This window comes from Empidonax traillii, unplaced genomic scaffold, assembly GCF_003031625.1.
Source record: "Empidonax traillii isolate 1590-97213 ecotype Southwest subspecies unplaced genomic scaffold, ASM303162v1 scaffold12:size2584012, whole genome shotgun sequence".
Lineage (NCBI taxonomy): Eukaryota > Metazoa > Chordata > Aves > Passeriformes > Tyrannidae > Empidonax > Empidonax traillii.
In genome coordinates, this window is record NW_020955205.1 from 1,917,943 (window position 1) to 1,933,388 (window position 15,446).

General features: G+C 54.6%; 2 protein-coding genes across 8 annotated transcripts in view; one reads left to right on the top strand and one right to left on the bottom strand.

Annotated features, from left to right (window-relative positions):
- Positions 1-2,716, top strand: part of MYO9A (myosin IXA) — a 168,372-nt gene extending 165,656 nt beyond the window's left edge. For 6 of the 7 annotated variants that reach the window (XM_027889155.1, XM_027889197.1, XM_027889171.1 and 3 more), the window contains one exon: positions 471-952. In XM_027889155.1, coding sequence (XP_027744956.1) covers positions 471-952 — 482 coding nt within the window. Of the gene's footprint in view, positions 1-470 lie in introns of all 7 variants that reach the window. The other variant, XM_027889164.1, reaches the window with a different exon arrangement.
- Positions 2,717-5,630: 2,914 nt separating this feature from the next.
- NR2E3 (nuclear receptor subfamily 2 group E member 3) lies at positions 5,631-9,296 on the bottom strand. The gene is made up of 8 exons (XM_027889310.1): positions 9,239-9,296; positions 8,063-8,213; positions 7,139-7,242; positions 6,799-7,053; positions 6,531-6,712; positions 6,075-6,306; positions 5,892-5,997; positions 5,631-5,816 (listed from the first exon to the last, which is right to left on the bottom strand). Exons 1-8 carry the CDS (start codon positions 9,294-9,296, stop codon positions 5,684-5,686), a joined length of 1,221 nt encoding a protein of 406 aa, XP_027745111.1. The 3' UTR covers positions 5,631-5,683.
- Between the last annotated feature and the right edge of the window lie 6,150 nt (positions 9,297-15,446).

Sequence of the window (15,446 nt, forward strand, 5' to 3'; positions counted from 1 at the left end):
AGATCCGGGTTCGATTCCCGGTCAGGGCCCCTCCCCGGGCAGATGGAGCTCGTTAGCCCATAAGGCAATCCATCTACGTCCTGAGGACCTCGCTGCCACCGTCCAAGCTCGCTTGGCCCCAGCAGATGAACCTCAGGATTAAAGGGTGGGCTCAGTTCCGCGCACACTGTGTCTCACCTAAAAAATCCAATGCGCAGGCTGGAAGGTGTAAAGACCTTCCCCAGTTCTTCGTTCGCAAAGACTGACCATTACATTACATTACATATATATGCAGCCCTGAGAAGTTGGGTGGTAGCAGACAGGATTTGGTGGGGAGGTAACCACTCACTCCTCCAGTGCTGGTGATGCTGCCTCCAATGAGATACTGGGAACGTTGTCCTGGCTTCATGGCATATGTGCTCGGGGTGCAGCACCGAGATGCTGGGTGGTCTCAGGGTCTTAATCCTCCCATGGTCCTTCTGCCCCTCCAGAAAGAAGTGTAGCACTTATCTCCCTGCGCCCCGCCAAGGCCGAGGGGCCGAGCCGGCTGCGAAGGCACCCCAGGATGCGGCTGGACCCCGCGGACCCGGCCGATGCCTCCATCTCCTCCTCCTCCTCCTCCCAATCATCCACCTCCTGCTTGCCCCACCTGCCCCGGAAGCGCTTCCAGATGTACTCCAAATCGCCTTTCTACCGAGCAGGGGGACATGGTGAGCCCCCTGAGACCCGGGCGAGCCCTGAGGGCTCAGCAGGACCCCTCCGTTGCCCCGAGGACCGGCCTCAGTTCACCACCCGTGGGACATTCAACCCAGAGAAAGGCAAACAGAAACTGAAGAGCGTGAAAACGTCCCCCCCCAAAACCAAAGAGCCCCTAGACGGGGGGACGACGGGGGGACGCAAGAGGAATCCTGAGGCCGATTGTGGCGCCACCCAACCCCTTGTTCTCCTGGGGAGCAACGAGTTCATGGTCTGAGATGCTTCACCCAGGACTGCGTCGCGTGCCGGGGCTTCCTCCTCATCGGCAGTGCTCCCACAGCTTCCTCGTTAACGCCAGGAGGATGAATTCTTAAGTGAAAAGGCCTGGGGGTGTGGTTTAACGGTGGCCTTTAAGTTGAGACCTTTGGGGGCGGGGGGGTAGACGGGGATGGAGGGGCACTGGCCGGCTCCTGCGCCCTTCCCCTCGGAGCACCCACGGCTCGGAGCATCGCGCTGCCAAACCCTCGTGCCGAGTCACCCGTCGGTAGGAAAAAAACAAGCCTAAAAATCCTATGGGTAGGAGAAAGCCAAGCCTAAAAATCCCATGGGAAGGATAAAATCAAGCCTAAATATCCCACGGGATCATCCTGAGCCAGCACTGGCTCCGCTGCAGCCAAGCCCTCCGTGCTTTCACCACCTCATCCACGCCATCGCTGAGCGCATGGAAAAGCGTTAAAATCTGCCAAAAATCACCGTTTTCCTTTGGGTTTTGATTTTTTAACGTGACCTAACCCCCTTTCCTCCTTCTTTTTCTTTTTTTTTTTTTGACGACCATCAGTATTAAAAAATTAATAATAATAATAATAATAATAATACTCAAGGACTACTTGAAGCGATATTTGTTTATATGCCGGTTCCTGGAGTTGAGTGTAAATATATATATTTTTTAATTTTTTTTAAAATATTTTTCCCCAGACAGATTTTTTTTTCTTTTTTTTCTTCTTTTTTTAATTATTATTATTATTATTTTGGGGCTGGGGAGGAGGGAAGCAATGGGCTGAGCTGTCCTTGGTGTCACTGCTGGTGTCACCAACTATCACTCAATAAAACAGTGAGTTTTGTTGTCAGCAAGAAATCCCTGGAGGTGTAATTAGCCCATCATAGGACTAATTAATGACGCTAACTAATGACTCAGCTCCTAATCCCTCCCATGTGTCATCATCATCACCCTCGGTGGTACCTGGAGAAGCTCTGGGTACTGGAAGGCCTCTGGAAAGGCAAAATGAGGAACCCCGGGGAGCTAGTCAGATTAATTAAGGCTGGATCCGTCCTTCCAGGTGGGTTGGGCATCACATCTTTCCCAAAACACTACAAAAATTGGGAAGACAGCAGAAACTGGGAGTTTTCCGGAGTATTTGGTCTCTTCCCGGCATCTCTGGGCTGAGCTGAGCCCTTGGTCCCTCTTCCCCTGCCCAAAAGGCCATTTCTTTCCAGGGATGGTTTATTTATTGGGGTTATTTTTTATTTGATATCTGAAATTCCGCTTTTGTTTCAGTTTTACCTTTCTTTGTTTTCCACTGGGGGAAGGGATTGACACCGGGGTCGCGGGAGCAGTGCCTGCCTCAGTGCCACATCCCGGGAGTGCAGCAACATCAACTCAATCATTCCCCATCCAAGGGGGAAAACGAGATTTTCCCAGCCCTAGAGGGGGAAAAAGGGGATTTGGGGCCTGATCGGGATGCACTGGGAAGGCGGATGTGCCCACAACAGGGAAGGTTCCTGGGGAGCCGCCCCAAACTCAGCGGGAGCTGGAATGAGCCGGAGAATCCAAGTGCTCGGGGCCAAACAGCCATTTGGGAGCCTCTGGAGCTAAAAACCCTGGAATTACCTTCTAAGAGATCCCTGGGAGGCTCCAGCTCATCCTCAGGTTTCTCATCCCAGTGGGATGAGAGCAGGGAAGGCAGATCTGCCTTGGGTAAATATATATATATATATATATATATACACACATATATCTATACTTCTTTTGAGCTCTACATACACTTCCTTTATATATAATTTATATATAAGGAAAATATATTAGAATATATTATATATATAAAGAACATCTATAACAATATATATATTCTATATATAAAGAAAATATCCATACAAAAGAGGAATTATTCTCTCTACAATTAAAAAATACACAAAGGAAGATATATAAAGATTAAATACTTTGTATTTTCTGTTTCTTTTATATATAATCCATATTTATATATAAAGAAATATATGAGATATATACCATATATAAAGAATATATATTTCTTTATGTATATATGTTTTTATGTTTATATATATAAAGAAGTATATAAAGGAAATTAAGTATGCAGTTCCTTATGTATATATTTTATATATTTCTATATATAAAGAAGTATATATAAAAGAAAACTGTGCTATATATAAAGAATATTACTTTATATATGTTTGAATGTATTTCTTCTATATGTAGAAACATATTTAATATATGTTATGTAACTTTAACATACTATATGTTTAACATATGTTTATATATGTTTCTTCATATGTATTTGTATATTTCTTTAGCTGGAGAATGTGTTTCTCTATAAAGAAATATATAAAGGAAATGTATATATATATAAAGAATATATATTTTCTCTCTCTTTATATATATAAAAAAATGTATGGAATATAGAGAGAATATAGAGAGAAAATATATTTCTTTATATAGAGAAATGTATGGGATATATAGAATATATAGAAAATGTATTTATATATATAATGTATTTGTAGTTATGTGGAGAGAAAGAAAGACATAAAAGAACTATATAATACATATATATATATATATATATATATATACATATTAAATCCTGGTAGGAGCTGAGCAGGACTGGAGGGATAATGGCATGTTCCAGGGTGTCTATTCCCAGGATCTCCCACCATTCCTTTGGATGGATTTGGGGTCCGAAGGGCTTTTCCAGAAGGGAATGTGCTGACACTGGAAAGGAAAGGGGCTGTGAGGGGGAATTATTGTTATTTTTCATGGAACATTTTCTAAGTAATTTATAATTCTGTAAATTAAACAAAGTCTGTATTGTCAGAGGATTTATGATCCCGTGCTCGGAATCGTGTAAAAAAGGACAAAACCAGAGAAATAAAAGTGTTGTTCTCTAAAGGTGAAGACTTCCCAGTGGGACGTGGATACTGTCCCAAAATTTCAGAGGTTGGGGTTCCTCTTTCCATCAGCCTGGGGGTGTACAAAGGGCAGTTTGTGGATTTTCCTGATTCTCTGACCTCGCAGGGATGGAAGAGCTGGAATGAGGGGTTGGGTCTGGGGATAATCCCATTCCCATGGGATTATTTAATGCTGATTATTCACATTCAGATTATGGTCAGAGGATTTCTATTTCTCTTGTTTGATATTCACATTATTTATTTCTATACAGATTATTTCTATTCCTATTAATTTAATCAGATTATTTATATTTAATTTATATTCAGATAATTTATTTCCAATTGATCTACATTCAGATTCTTTCAGATTATTTCATTTTATTTCTATTGATATTATTTAATTCAGATTATTTCCAATCAGATTATTTAGATTTATCTCATTTATATTCCGATAGTTTATTTTCAGTTTATTCCTATTCATATTATTTCAGATTAGTTTATTTCTATTCAGTTTATTTCTGTTGATTCTGATTAATTATTATTGATTATTAATTATTTGTATTTAATTCTGATTTTATTCAGTCAGGTTATTTATATTTATTTATATTCAGATAGTTTATTTTCAATTTATTTCTATTCAAATTATTTCAGATTATTTAGTTTCATTTTATTTCTCTTCACGTTACTTCTATTAATCTAATTTATATTCTGATTATCCAATTTCCATCATTTAAATCAGATTATTTATATCCATTTTATATATATTTAGTTTATTCCTATTCAGATAATTTATTTGCAACATGTTTATATTCCAGTTATTGATTTTTATTGATTTCTGTTCAGGTTGTTTCCATTCAGCTGGTGCTCCTCCCACTGTCCCCCTGTCCAGGGGGACCCCAGCTCAGTGTCACGGGATTGTGGCTGCAAAGATCCTCTTTATTCCAAGTAGAAAAATAGGGGGGACATAAGTGGGAGCCCCACGGGACATGGCGAGCAGTGAAATGGTGGCAGGAGGGCCCTGCACCCCAGGATGGCATCACCCCCGACCAGTGTCATCCCCGGGCTGGGGTCACCTCTGGGCCAGCGTCACCCCAGGACTGGGGTCACCCCCAGGATGTCCATCACCCCTGGCCAGTGTCACCCCTGGGCTGGTGTCACGCTGGGCTGGGGTGACCCCTGGCCAGTGTCACCTCTGGACTGGGGTCACGCTGGTTTGGTGTCACCCCTAGACAGTGTCATCCCTGGTCTCATATCCAGCCCAGGATGTCCATCATCCCCACCCCTTGTCACCCCTGGACTGGGGTCACACCCGGGATGTCCATCACCCCTGTGGCCAGGGTCACCTCTAGGCTGCCATCATCCCTGGCCAGTGGCACCCTTGGTCTTATGTCACCTCCATGTTGGCACCACTCTTGATCCTGTGTCACCACCAGGCTGGTGTCACCCCTGGCCAGTGTCACCGCCAGGTTGGCTTCATCCCTGGACAAGTGCCCCCAGGCCAGTGACCCCCTCGGGTGGCAGTGGGTCCCTGTGGTGCCGGATGCGCCTTGCCTGGGTTCCTCCAGCATTTGGGACAGTGGCACCATCGAGCCTCCACCCCTGTGAGGTGCTCCCAGTGCATTGGGCACTCGGGGACATTTCCCTGCCACCAGCTGTCCCCAGTGAAGCTCGTCCCACCCCACAGCTGCCAGGGGCACCCCACAGTCCTGGCCACCTCCCTGGAGATGGGACCACGGGCCCTTCACAGCCCAGGGTGAGGAGATCCAGGGTGAGGATGAGAGGGTGCCCGTGCCAGGGGACGAACAAGCCAGGTGGCAGCAGGGTGGGAGGGTCAGTTCTTGAACATGTCACACAGCAGCTTCTCCATGGGGGTGTTGCCAATGGTCCGGCGGAAGAAGAGCAGCTCCACACGCTCTGAGGAGATGAAGCGCAGCGCCGGGAGGAGCAGCAGCAGCTTCCCGAACCTGGGGACAGAACGGTGACCATGGGTGGGTGTCCCTCCCCTGGTGTCACCCGTGGGGACCTGGGGACAGTGGTACCTGACGGGTTGCCCAGGATAGTGGGAACGGTTGTGCTGGCCCAGCATCACCTGTGACTGGTCCTGCAGGTTCTCCACCTGCTCAGGGTCCTTCAGGCCACGGGTCTCTGTGGGGACAGGGGGGTGACGGGGTGGGCTGGGGGCAGGGGGACGGCCAGCAGCAGGTGCTGGTGGGTGCCCTCACCTGGTTTGAAGAGCACCACGGCCTTCATGCAGGCAAACTCGGTGGGGTCGACGGCCAGCGCCTTGAAGCGGCCGAGGGTCTCCTGCAGTGCTCGGACATCCAGGGCAGCCGGCAGCAGCTTCCCAGGGGCCGGCTCGGGGACAGCCAGCAGTGGGCAGCTCTCCAGGGGCATGGACCACTGGATGGCGCAGAGCAGGAACAGCTCACTCCATGCTTCCTCCAGCAGGATCACCTGGTGAGAGCAGGGAGAGCCCCAAAACCACCGTAACCCCCAAGGCCTCCAGCACTTCCAGCCACCACAGTTGTTTGGGCTAAAGAGCATCTTTGGTGGGGGTGCCCCAAGAATGTTGTGGAGATGCTCCAGCCATCCACACCCCACTGGCTACCTACATATGTTGGGGTCCCCGTTGCCCCCAGGATAGATCCCCAGTTCCCCATGGGATCCCCCAACCTCACCTGGTCACGGAAGGGCAGGTTGGAGAAGACAGGCAGGTTCTTGGCCCACTTCACAGCCATGAAGAGGAGCCGTGCAGAGGTCTCGTAGATGTTCTCAGGGCTGGCTGCCGGGTATGGTGCCACCTGGTACTCACCAGCCGCCCGCTCCGGCTCACTGCCCGTCACATCCACCGTCTCATCAGCTACAGGGACGGAAGGGGATGCTGGTGGTCGCCGCACCATGGATACAACACCCCCACCTGTCCCCTCCCCACTGGCAGCCACCCACCATCCTCGGGCTCCAGCTTGGCGCAGGTCTCGGCCGTCATCAGGCTGGCCATGAAGCGATGGTTGGTGGGTGGTGTGGGTGCCCGGGGACCCGGGGTGACGGTGACAGTGGCACTGGGACCACGAGGAGCAGGACAGGGTGATGGAGGCACCTCACGTGTGGTGGCCATGTGCTCTGGGGGCAGCTCAGCATCCAGTTCAATGCTGTCCAGCCGGACCTGGGCCGTGCTGCGGGGCTGACGCTCATTCTGCACGGCTGCAGGGACAAGGTGACATCAGCACTACCCACTTGCTGTCACCCCCTGCCATCCATCACCATGTGTGTGTGTCCCCCATCTCACCGTCCTTGTTCATGCCAGCCTGCAGGCACTTCTTGAGCCGGCAGGCCTGGCACTGGTTGCGGTGTGCCTTGTCCACCGGGCACAGCCCCGTTCCCGCCTGGCACCTATGGGGAGAGGTGACAGCTGGCTGCAGCCCCTGGAGTGGTCCCTGTCCCCACGGAGGGTCCTGCCTCCATGAGTGCCATGGCCTGGGGGTGCTTTGTCCCTTGTCTTATCCCACCCACCATGGGTTTACTCCAACGAGTGCTCCACCACAGTGGATACCCTGGCCCCAACAGGTGTCTTGTCCCCAGTGGGTGCCCTGTCCCAGTGCATACCCACCTTGATGGGTGTCCTGGCCCCATGAGGGTGCCCCAGACACCCCACCCAACCGGTGTCTCCCCCACTGGTTGCCTGTCCCCCAGTTCCTGCCCTGCTTGGGTTCAAGTCCCCCTGGGTCCTTGCCCCATCCGTTGCCCATGTCCTGGGGTCCCTGACCTGCTGGGTGTTCATACTGTGGGACCTTATCCCACTGGGTTCCTGTCTCCAAAGTCCCTGTCCTCCTGGGTGTCCATCTCCCTGTGTCCATTCCCTGCTGGATGCCCCATCCCCTGACTCCCTATCCTAGTGGATTCATGTCCACCTGGTCCCCATCCCACTGGTTGCCCATCCCCTGGGGCCCTTGCTCTGCTGGGTGCCCCTACCCTGCTGGGTGCCTATCCCCACCATTTCTGCCCCACTGTCCATCCTCTGCCTCCCTTGCCCCTCTGGGTGCCCCTCCTTGGGGTCCCTGCCCTGCTGGGCATCCTTTCCCCCATTGTGCCAATCCCCAGGGTCTCTGTCCCGCTGGGTTCATGTCCCCCTGGTTTCTGCTCCCCTGGCTTCCCACACCCCCATTCCCTGTCCCGTGGGGACATCCCTACCCCCATCCCCCCCCATTCCCACCTGTAGATGAGCTTCCTGCGGACGCTGCGCTTGAAGAAGCCACTGCAGCCGTTGCAGGCGTAGATGCCGTAGTGCTTCCCACTGCTGGTGTCCCCGCACACCTTGCACAGCAGCACCGGGCTCAGCGCCTTGCCCGGGGCCGGGCTCAGCCCTGTGGGAGCAGACCCGGCACGCTCAGAGTGACTCCAGACACCCCGATGTCCTTTGTCCCTCCCACCAGTCCCTGCCACCTCCCAGCATCCTGGCAATGGGGTGGCTCCCATCACCACCGGTCCAGCCCAGGGACATGGACTGGGACTCTGCATGGGGTCCGCATCTTTCCACACCCCAGCACTCGGAGTGATGCGGGATGTGCTCTTGACTTTTAAAAAAACACAAAGGAATGAAAGGGTGTCCCTAGGGATGGGAACTCCAAGCATGCCAGTGAGGGGACTCTGAGCATCCCAGAGAAGGGTTACAATCAGGGATGCGAGGTGTCCTGCAGAAGGGACACCTCTGGGGACATGGGGCATCCCAGAGAAGAGTCACAGCAGGAGACAGTGGAGACCCTGGAGAAGGGCTGGTGTCCAAGGGGATCCAGGAGAGGGTTGTGGCTGGGGACTGCAGGCATCCTGGAGAAGGGGCATAACTGTGGACCCCAGGGCTCCTGGAGAAGGAACATGATGAGGACCATGGACACAATGGAGAAGGCTGGGAACTGCAGGCATCTCAGCCTGGAGAAGAACCACGATGAGGACCCTCAGCATCTTGGAGAAGTGTGATAGCTGAGGACCCCAGGCATTCCAAAGGATCCTGATGGGAACCCTGGGCACCCAGGAGAAGCATCATGATGAGGACCCGAGGCATTCTGGAGAATGATGACGATGGAGAACCCTAACATCCCAGAGAAGAACCATAATAGGGACAATGAGTGTCTTGGACATGGACCATGATAGGGCTCCCCAGGTATCTTGGAGATGGACCACGATGGGAACTGAGAGCATCCAGTTGGCTGTGCTGGGGAACCCAGGCATCTTGGAGCTGGACCACAATGAGTACCCCAAGTATGCCAGAGGAGAACCGTGAAGAAGACTCCCAGAACGACCACAACAGGGGTTCAGCCATCTCAAAGTTCCCCCTCAGTGCCCACAGTCCCGCCATGTCTCCCCCGCTCCAGCAGAACTTTCTACCTCTTACCTGTGGGGCTCTCGTCCAGCCCGGCGCTCACCACTGACCCCTCCGGAGACGCAGCCATTCCCGACCCGGCGTTCCTGACCTCTCCCTGTCCTGTCCCTCTGGATCCAGCGCGGTGGGTCTGGTGAGGCGGTGGGTGCTCGAACAGCTCTGCGGGCAGCGGGGCTCTTGCCTTGCTCTCTTCAAGGCGGCTTAGGCGGGCGCTGTGTAAGCAGCCGCCTCTTTGTCACCCTCTTAATCTTTAGTGTCTGCGCGGGGCGGGGGGGATCAATCAGCCACGCGATGAAGAATTAAAAAGGTGCTGAGCCCCAGCCCTGTAACCCTAAACCCCGCGACATCCAAGCCACCCCCCCGCGCGCCACGGCGGGCCACCGTGGGGGTGTTACCCTGTCACCGCGTGTCCACCCCCCCAGCACTGCGAGGCTGAGATTGAGGCAGAGGTGGGAGATGGGGATCGGGGTGGGGACCCCCCATATGTGTGTGTCCCCCCCCCTTGGGACCCACTGGGTCCTGTAAGCGCATAAGCCCTTCACTAAGGCGGTTAGAGGGGAATAACGAAAAGTGGTAATTAAGGGGGGTAATTTCCCTGCCCCCAAATAATTAATTACCGGCCCTGATGGCGAAAGGAGGGGGGATGCTCGGTGGGGGTCCCCCTGTGCCTCAGCTTCCCCCCCCCCCCGGGCGGTGGGAGGGGTTCGAGGGGTGTTAAGGCTGCTGACACCGCAGCGGGTGGGGGCCAGGTGGCCCCCGGGGTTACGCAACCACCGCTAAACCCTCGCGGTGACAGGGCAGCACAATTTGGGATTTGAGGGCTTTAGCCGCTAAACCCCCCCCGCCCAGCTCAGGCGGGTGGCGGGTGGCCACTGTCACCCGGCCCGGGCTGTCCCCAGCGATGGGCCAGGCTGAGGATGGGTGTTCCGGCCCCCCTTGGGCGGCTCAGAGGTGTAGCTGCTGTGGAGGTGTCCCAGGAGACAGGCACTGGCAATAAGTCCCCGCTGAGGGCTGGTGGAGTGACACCAGTGGAGCCAGGGGCTGGGAATCACCCCTCAGGCATCCCTGACTGCTGTGCCTGCAGCATTCCTGCATCCCCCCTGTCTGCACCCTGGCTGTGTCATCCTGCCTCCAACCTCCTTCCTTCCCCCCTGCCTGCAGCATTTCTGCATTCCCCCTGCCTGCAGCATTCCTCACTGCATCACAACTCCATCAACCTTGCCTGCACCATTGTTCCATGTTCCTAAGTGCAGCATCATGCCATCACCCTTCCTGCCTGTACATCGCTCCACTGTCCTTCCTACCCACACATAGCTCCATCCCTGCCTGCACCAAAACTCCATCCCTGCCTGCATCATGGTTTGACCTCTTTGCCTTCACCACAGCTCCATCCTTGTCACCACCACAGCTCCATCATCCTGCCTTCACCAGAGTTTCATCCTTGGCTTCACCACAGCTCAATCCCTGCCTTCAAGACAGCTCCATCCCTGCCTTCACCACAGCCCAATCCCTGCTTTCATATGGTTCCATCCTTGCCTTCACCACAGCTCCATCCTTGCTGCCTCCATGGCTCTGTCCCTGCCTTCACTATGACTCCATTCCTGCCTTCACTACAGCTCCATGCCCCCAGCCTCCAGCCCCCCTGCACCCCTGGGACCCCCATCACCCCGGGGTGCCCTGTCCACCCCGCAGCACCCGCCCTGACCCAGATCTCTGACTGCCACCATCTGCGGCGCGGCCGCCCTCCTCCTGCGGCAGAATTATGACGCTGGGCTAATGCGGAGGGAGCAAGCTGTCACCTGCCCTGCCTGGCCCTCCGGGGCCTCCAGACCCTTGGCCCGTGGGTGAAGCATCTCCCGGTGCCTGATCCAGGGATACCAGGAGGACCCGCACTCTGGGGTGCCAGCCTGCCCATGGGTGACACGGGGACCTGGTGACAGGGGATGCCAGGCAGTGATCAGCATGGCAATACACGCTGAGTTGGCTAATTTGCCTGTCCCCTCCTCACCGTCGGGTAAAAGCCAGCTCCGGAGCAGGGATTTGGGAGGGGGATTAGCCAGGCCAACCATCTGCTGCCAGCCAATCATCAGCACCCCCAGGAAAGCCAATAATTACAAAAATATGGTTTCTTCCCCTGTTTCTCCATTACACCCAGCTGGGCGCTGTCCCCAGGTGGGATTCCCCTGGAGCAGCACCCTTCCTGGGGATGAGCACTCCATAAGCATCCAACTGGGCACCATGTGGGCTCAGCCCAGCCTGTTTTTGGGAGCCACTCTGATGCCGCAGCAGAGGGGCTGTGGGTGGCGGGTGGGGGTGAAGGAGCAAACGTTAAAGCCCGCGGCGGGGTCGTGACTCGGCTCGGTGACAGACGCTGGGGCAGATGCCACAGGATTACTCAGCCTAAAACCTTGGGATCTGCCCCCCTTCTCCCCAGCAGGCAGAGAGCGTTTAATTACTAATTTACTAATTACCCAAAGATGATGGCAATGGGCTTGAGACTTGCGGCTGGGAGCAGCCCCAAGGCTCCAGCCACCCTAATCCTACTGGTCATGGGAAACTGACAGATGCACCCTGGCCAGGGGGCAGCTCAGCCAGGGACATTGGGTGTCGAGGGAGTCACTGCTGTCCTGGCAGTCCCACTCCTGCTGGAGATGGCACAGGCTGGTGGGGAACCAGAAAGGGATGATGGGAATGAAGGGGAGATACTGGCAACCAGGAGGGGATGATGGAGATCAGGACAGACTGATGGGCATGAAGGGGAAACGACAGGTTCAAGGAGGCAACAACAAAGATCAGGAGAGGGTGGTGGAGATGAGGAGAGGGTGGAGATGAGGGTAGAATGATTTGGACCCAGGGGATAATAAGAGTGAAGATGGGATGATTTGAAACCAGAAGAGGATGACGGAGACCAAGAGGAGATGGCAGGGACCAGGAGAGGACAACAAAGATCAGGAGGGCCCCATAGGAACCAGGAGGAGGTGATAGGGACTGGGAGAGGATGATGATGAACAGGAGAGGACAGTAAGAACCCAAATGCTTTAATGGTGAGCCAGAGACAATGACAAATGGTGGAGAACAGGAGATGACAGCAGTGACCAGGAGGGGATGATGGAGACCACGACAGGACAATAGAGACCATGTGAGAATGATGGGGATCAGGAGGGGGTGATGAGGATCAGGAGGGGGCAGTGGGACACAATAGGAGTGGATAGGGATCATGAGGAGATAATGAGGACTGGTATGGGATGATGGGGACTGGGAGAGATCAAGAGGGGAGGATAGGGACTGGGATGGGATGATGCGGACCAGAGTGGGACAGTAGTGACAAATAGGGGCCAAGAGAACCCAGAGAAATGGTGAGGACCAGAAGATGATGATGGAGACCAGGAGGGAACACTGGGGACCAGAAGGGTATGATGAGAACCAGAGGGTACATCAGGGTGGGACAATAGGGACCAGGAGAGGATGGTGGTGTTCAAGAGGGGACAAGAACAACCAGAATATGACACAAAGATCCAGGAAGATGGCTGTGGGACTGGAGGTGGCTGGGAAGGGTTAACATGGCTGCCTGCCCTGAGTCAGGTCCAGGCCAGGCTCGGGTTTCAGCTGTAATTAGCTCCTGTTTATTGGAGGCTCCGTGATAAATGATTCTTTGGAGGTTGCCTGATGACAGAGGGTGACAGTCACCCACCCGAGCCGTGCCAAAGCCTTCACTGACCCCCCGGCACTAGGATTAAAGTTTAATGTGACTCCAGAGCTGACCCCGGTCACGCATCGCCCCTGGGGACACAGGGCCAGGGACAGGCTGGTGGCCACCCAGGGCCAGAGGGTTTTGACACCAAGAAGTGATTTGTCACCAGCCCAGTGGCCACTGGCTGTCAGTGTATTGTGGCCACAGGGACGTTTTGTGACTCCTTTGGGGTCACCCAAAAGGTTTGTGGATGAAATGTCACACCAGGTTTGGTTTGCGCCCCTGGGACTGGCCCCACACGACGGGCACGGTGCCACAGTGCAGCCGGTCCGGGCACATTCCTGGTCACTGGTGGAGCCATGTGCCGGTGCCAAGACCCGCCACGATGTTCACTGTGGCAGGCTGAGGTCCTGTCCCACAGCCACCCTTGGAGCAGCAGCAGCTTTGGGACCACAGCAAAGTGAGGAGACCTCAGAGGTGTCTCCACGGTGAGGAAGCAGCGCATGGCACAAGTGCCAGGACTGGCACAGTGCCTAAGGCCATGGGTTTCGGCAGGGTGATGTGTCACCACAACTGTTTGCGGGTAGAGAGGTCCCTGAGGTGGGGCCGGGCACAGTCCTTGTCCCCAGCTCTCAGGACATCACTTTTTCTCCTTGCAGATGAACCTCCTCACCCAGGTAAAGGGGGAGCTGGCACCGAGGATACCTGCACCCAGGTGGTCCCACCCCTCCACTGTAGCACCAGAACCCCTGGATCCCATGGCTGGGACCTACCTGGGGCTGAGTCTGGTGGTGGGAGGGGCCACAGGGGGCCTGGGAGGCTGCTCTGGGCTAGGGAGGGTGCTGACAGGGGTGGGTGCTGGCAGGGTTGGGTGTCAGCAGGGTCTGGGTCCCTGTCTCGCTCTGATTCCTCTCCTTACAGGTGAGCTCCCTCCTACAGATCCTGCAACCCCCAGACTGGCTGTTCCTCAAGCCCTGGCACTGGCTGGGCTCCTGGGTGAGACTGGTTTGGGGGTGCTGATATAGGGACCCCCACCAGGGGCTCAGGCACAGGGTTGGCAGCAGTCCAGGCAGAGGCTGAGCCACGGCACTGGTGCCCTGGGTCCCCTCTCCCCTGTGCCACTGGGGCTGATGCTCAGTGTTTGTCCCTCCAGGTGAGCAGCTCCAGGCAGGTAAGTGCTGGCATACCTGTTGTGCCCTGCACTGCCCATCTCACCCTGGCACAACAGGGCTGAATCCTGCATGCCCTGCCTTTCCCTTGGCACCTTTCCCTTGGTGCTCAGCATCTAGAGGAGGTGGCCTCTTCCTGGAGGGTTTCCTATCCATGGAGACCCAGGGATGCAGGATGAGCCAGCAGGTTGGTGATGCTGCTTGTGTCCTCAGGGCACCAGTGGCCCTGAAACACAGCTGGGTCCCCAGGTGGTGAGCGGGGTGGTGACCACAGCAGGGTTCTTCCTCTGCGAGGGGCTGCTGGGACAGCACTTTGACGTGGTTCCCAACGGAGTGGCTGAGCCCCAGCCCGGGGACCTCTTCCTCTTCCCGCTGGCCTCAGGGGGCCCCAGCTGGTGGAGTGCCCACGCTGGTGTCTACTGTGGTGACGGGGAGATCATCCACCTGGAAGGTGAGCCCCAGGAGGTGTCATGGCATGGGGACACTCCCATGGAAGGCACATGGGATATAGAGTCCCCTTCATCCCTCAGGCAGCTTGGGGACTTCACCATCGGGAATTGTGGCCAAGCACGGCAAGAGCCACCTCCTGCGAACGCGGGGTCCAGCCAAGGTGCTCCGGAGGAAGGGAGGGATGGATGTGGCCGCCCTTCAGCAGCGGATCCGGGAGGCCATGGAGCAGGTGGTGGAGTACGATGCCATCACCTGCAACTGCATCCACTTTGCCCTTGACTTGCTGGGGCTGGGCCAGCTCACTGGTGCCATGGTAGGTGCCACCACCAGAGCAGGTGCCACTACCTTGGGAGACCTTGGCACCTGCTCCAGCCAAATGTCACCACTGCCCACCTTCTCTCCCAGGTGTTCCCAGCGCTGCAGTGATGGAGGTGGTGGTGTTCCTGGGGAACACGTGGGAGTGGAGCATCCTTCCCAGGGAACCAGGCTTTGGTATCCCTCTTGTGTGGCAATAAATGGTTGCATGGAGACCCTGTGTCAGCTTTGTTTGATGTGTTGTTTTTCCCTTTTCCCAGAAGTTGCTATCAAGTGATGTCCCGCTTTGGCACATCTTGAAGGGAGTGCCTCTCTTTGCTCCCTGTGGCCTCCTGAAACAAACATCTCCTCTTTCACTGCTGGCATTTGATTTTGAGCACAAAAATTAATATTCTGTGGGCTGCTGGGTTGAAAAAGGGCCAAATGGCTGGACCGGGTCTGGCTGGAGGTCAGTCATTGTTGGTGTGCCCGTTTTCCCTCACTGCCTCACTCATGTGGGATGGGGTGGGAGCACTGGCTGACCCACACCAGCCCCTGGGGCTGGTCTCCTGCCCAGAAAAATAATAATGGGAATATCTGCCAATAGAAAAAAAAA

Excerpts from the sequence above, each read along its gene's own strand:
- NR2E3 (XM_027889310.1), bottom strand. The coding sequence starts at position 9,296 with ATGGCTGCGTCTCCGGAGGGGTCAGTGGTGAGCGCCGGGCTGGACGAG. Across the intron at positions 6,307-6,530 it reads ACCTGCCCTTCCGTGACCAG|GTGATCCTGCTGGAGGAAGC; the intron begins GTGAGGTTGGGG and ends TGCTCTCACCAG. Across the intron at positions 5,817-5,891 it reads TATCCTGGGCAACCCGTCAG|GTTCGGGAAGCTGCTGCTGC; the intron begins GTACCACTGTCC and ends TTCTGTCCCCAG.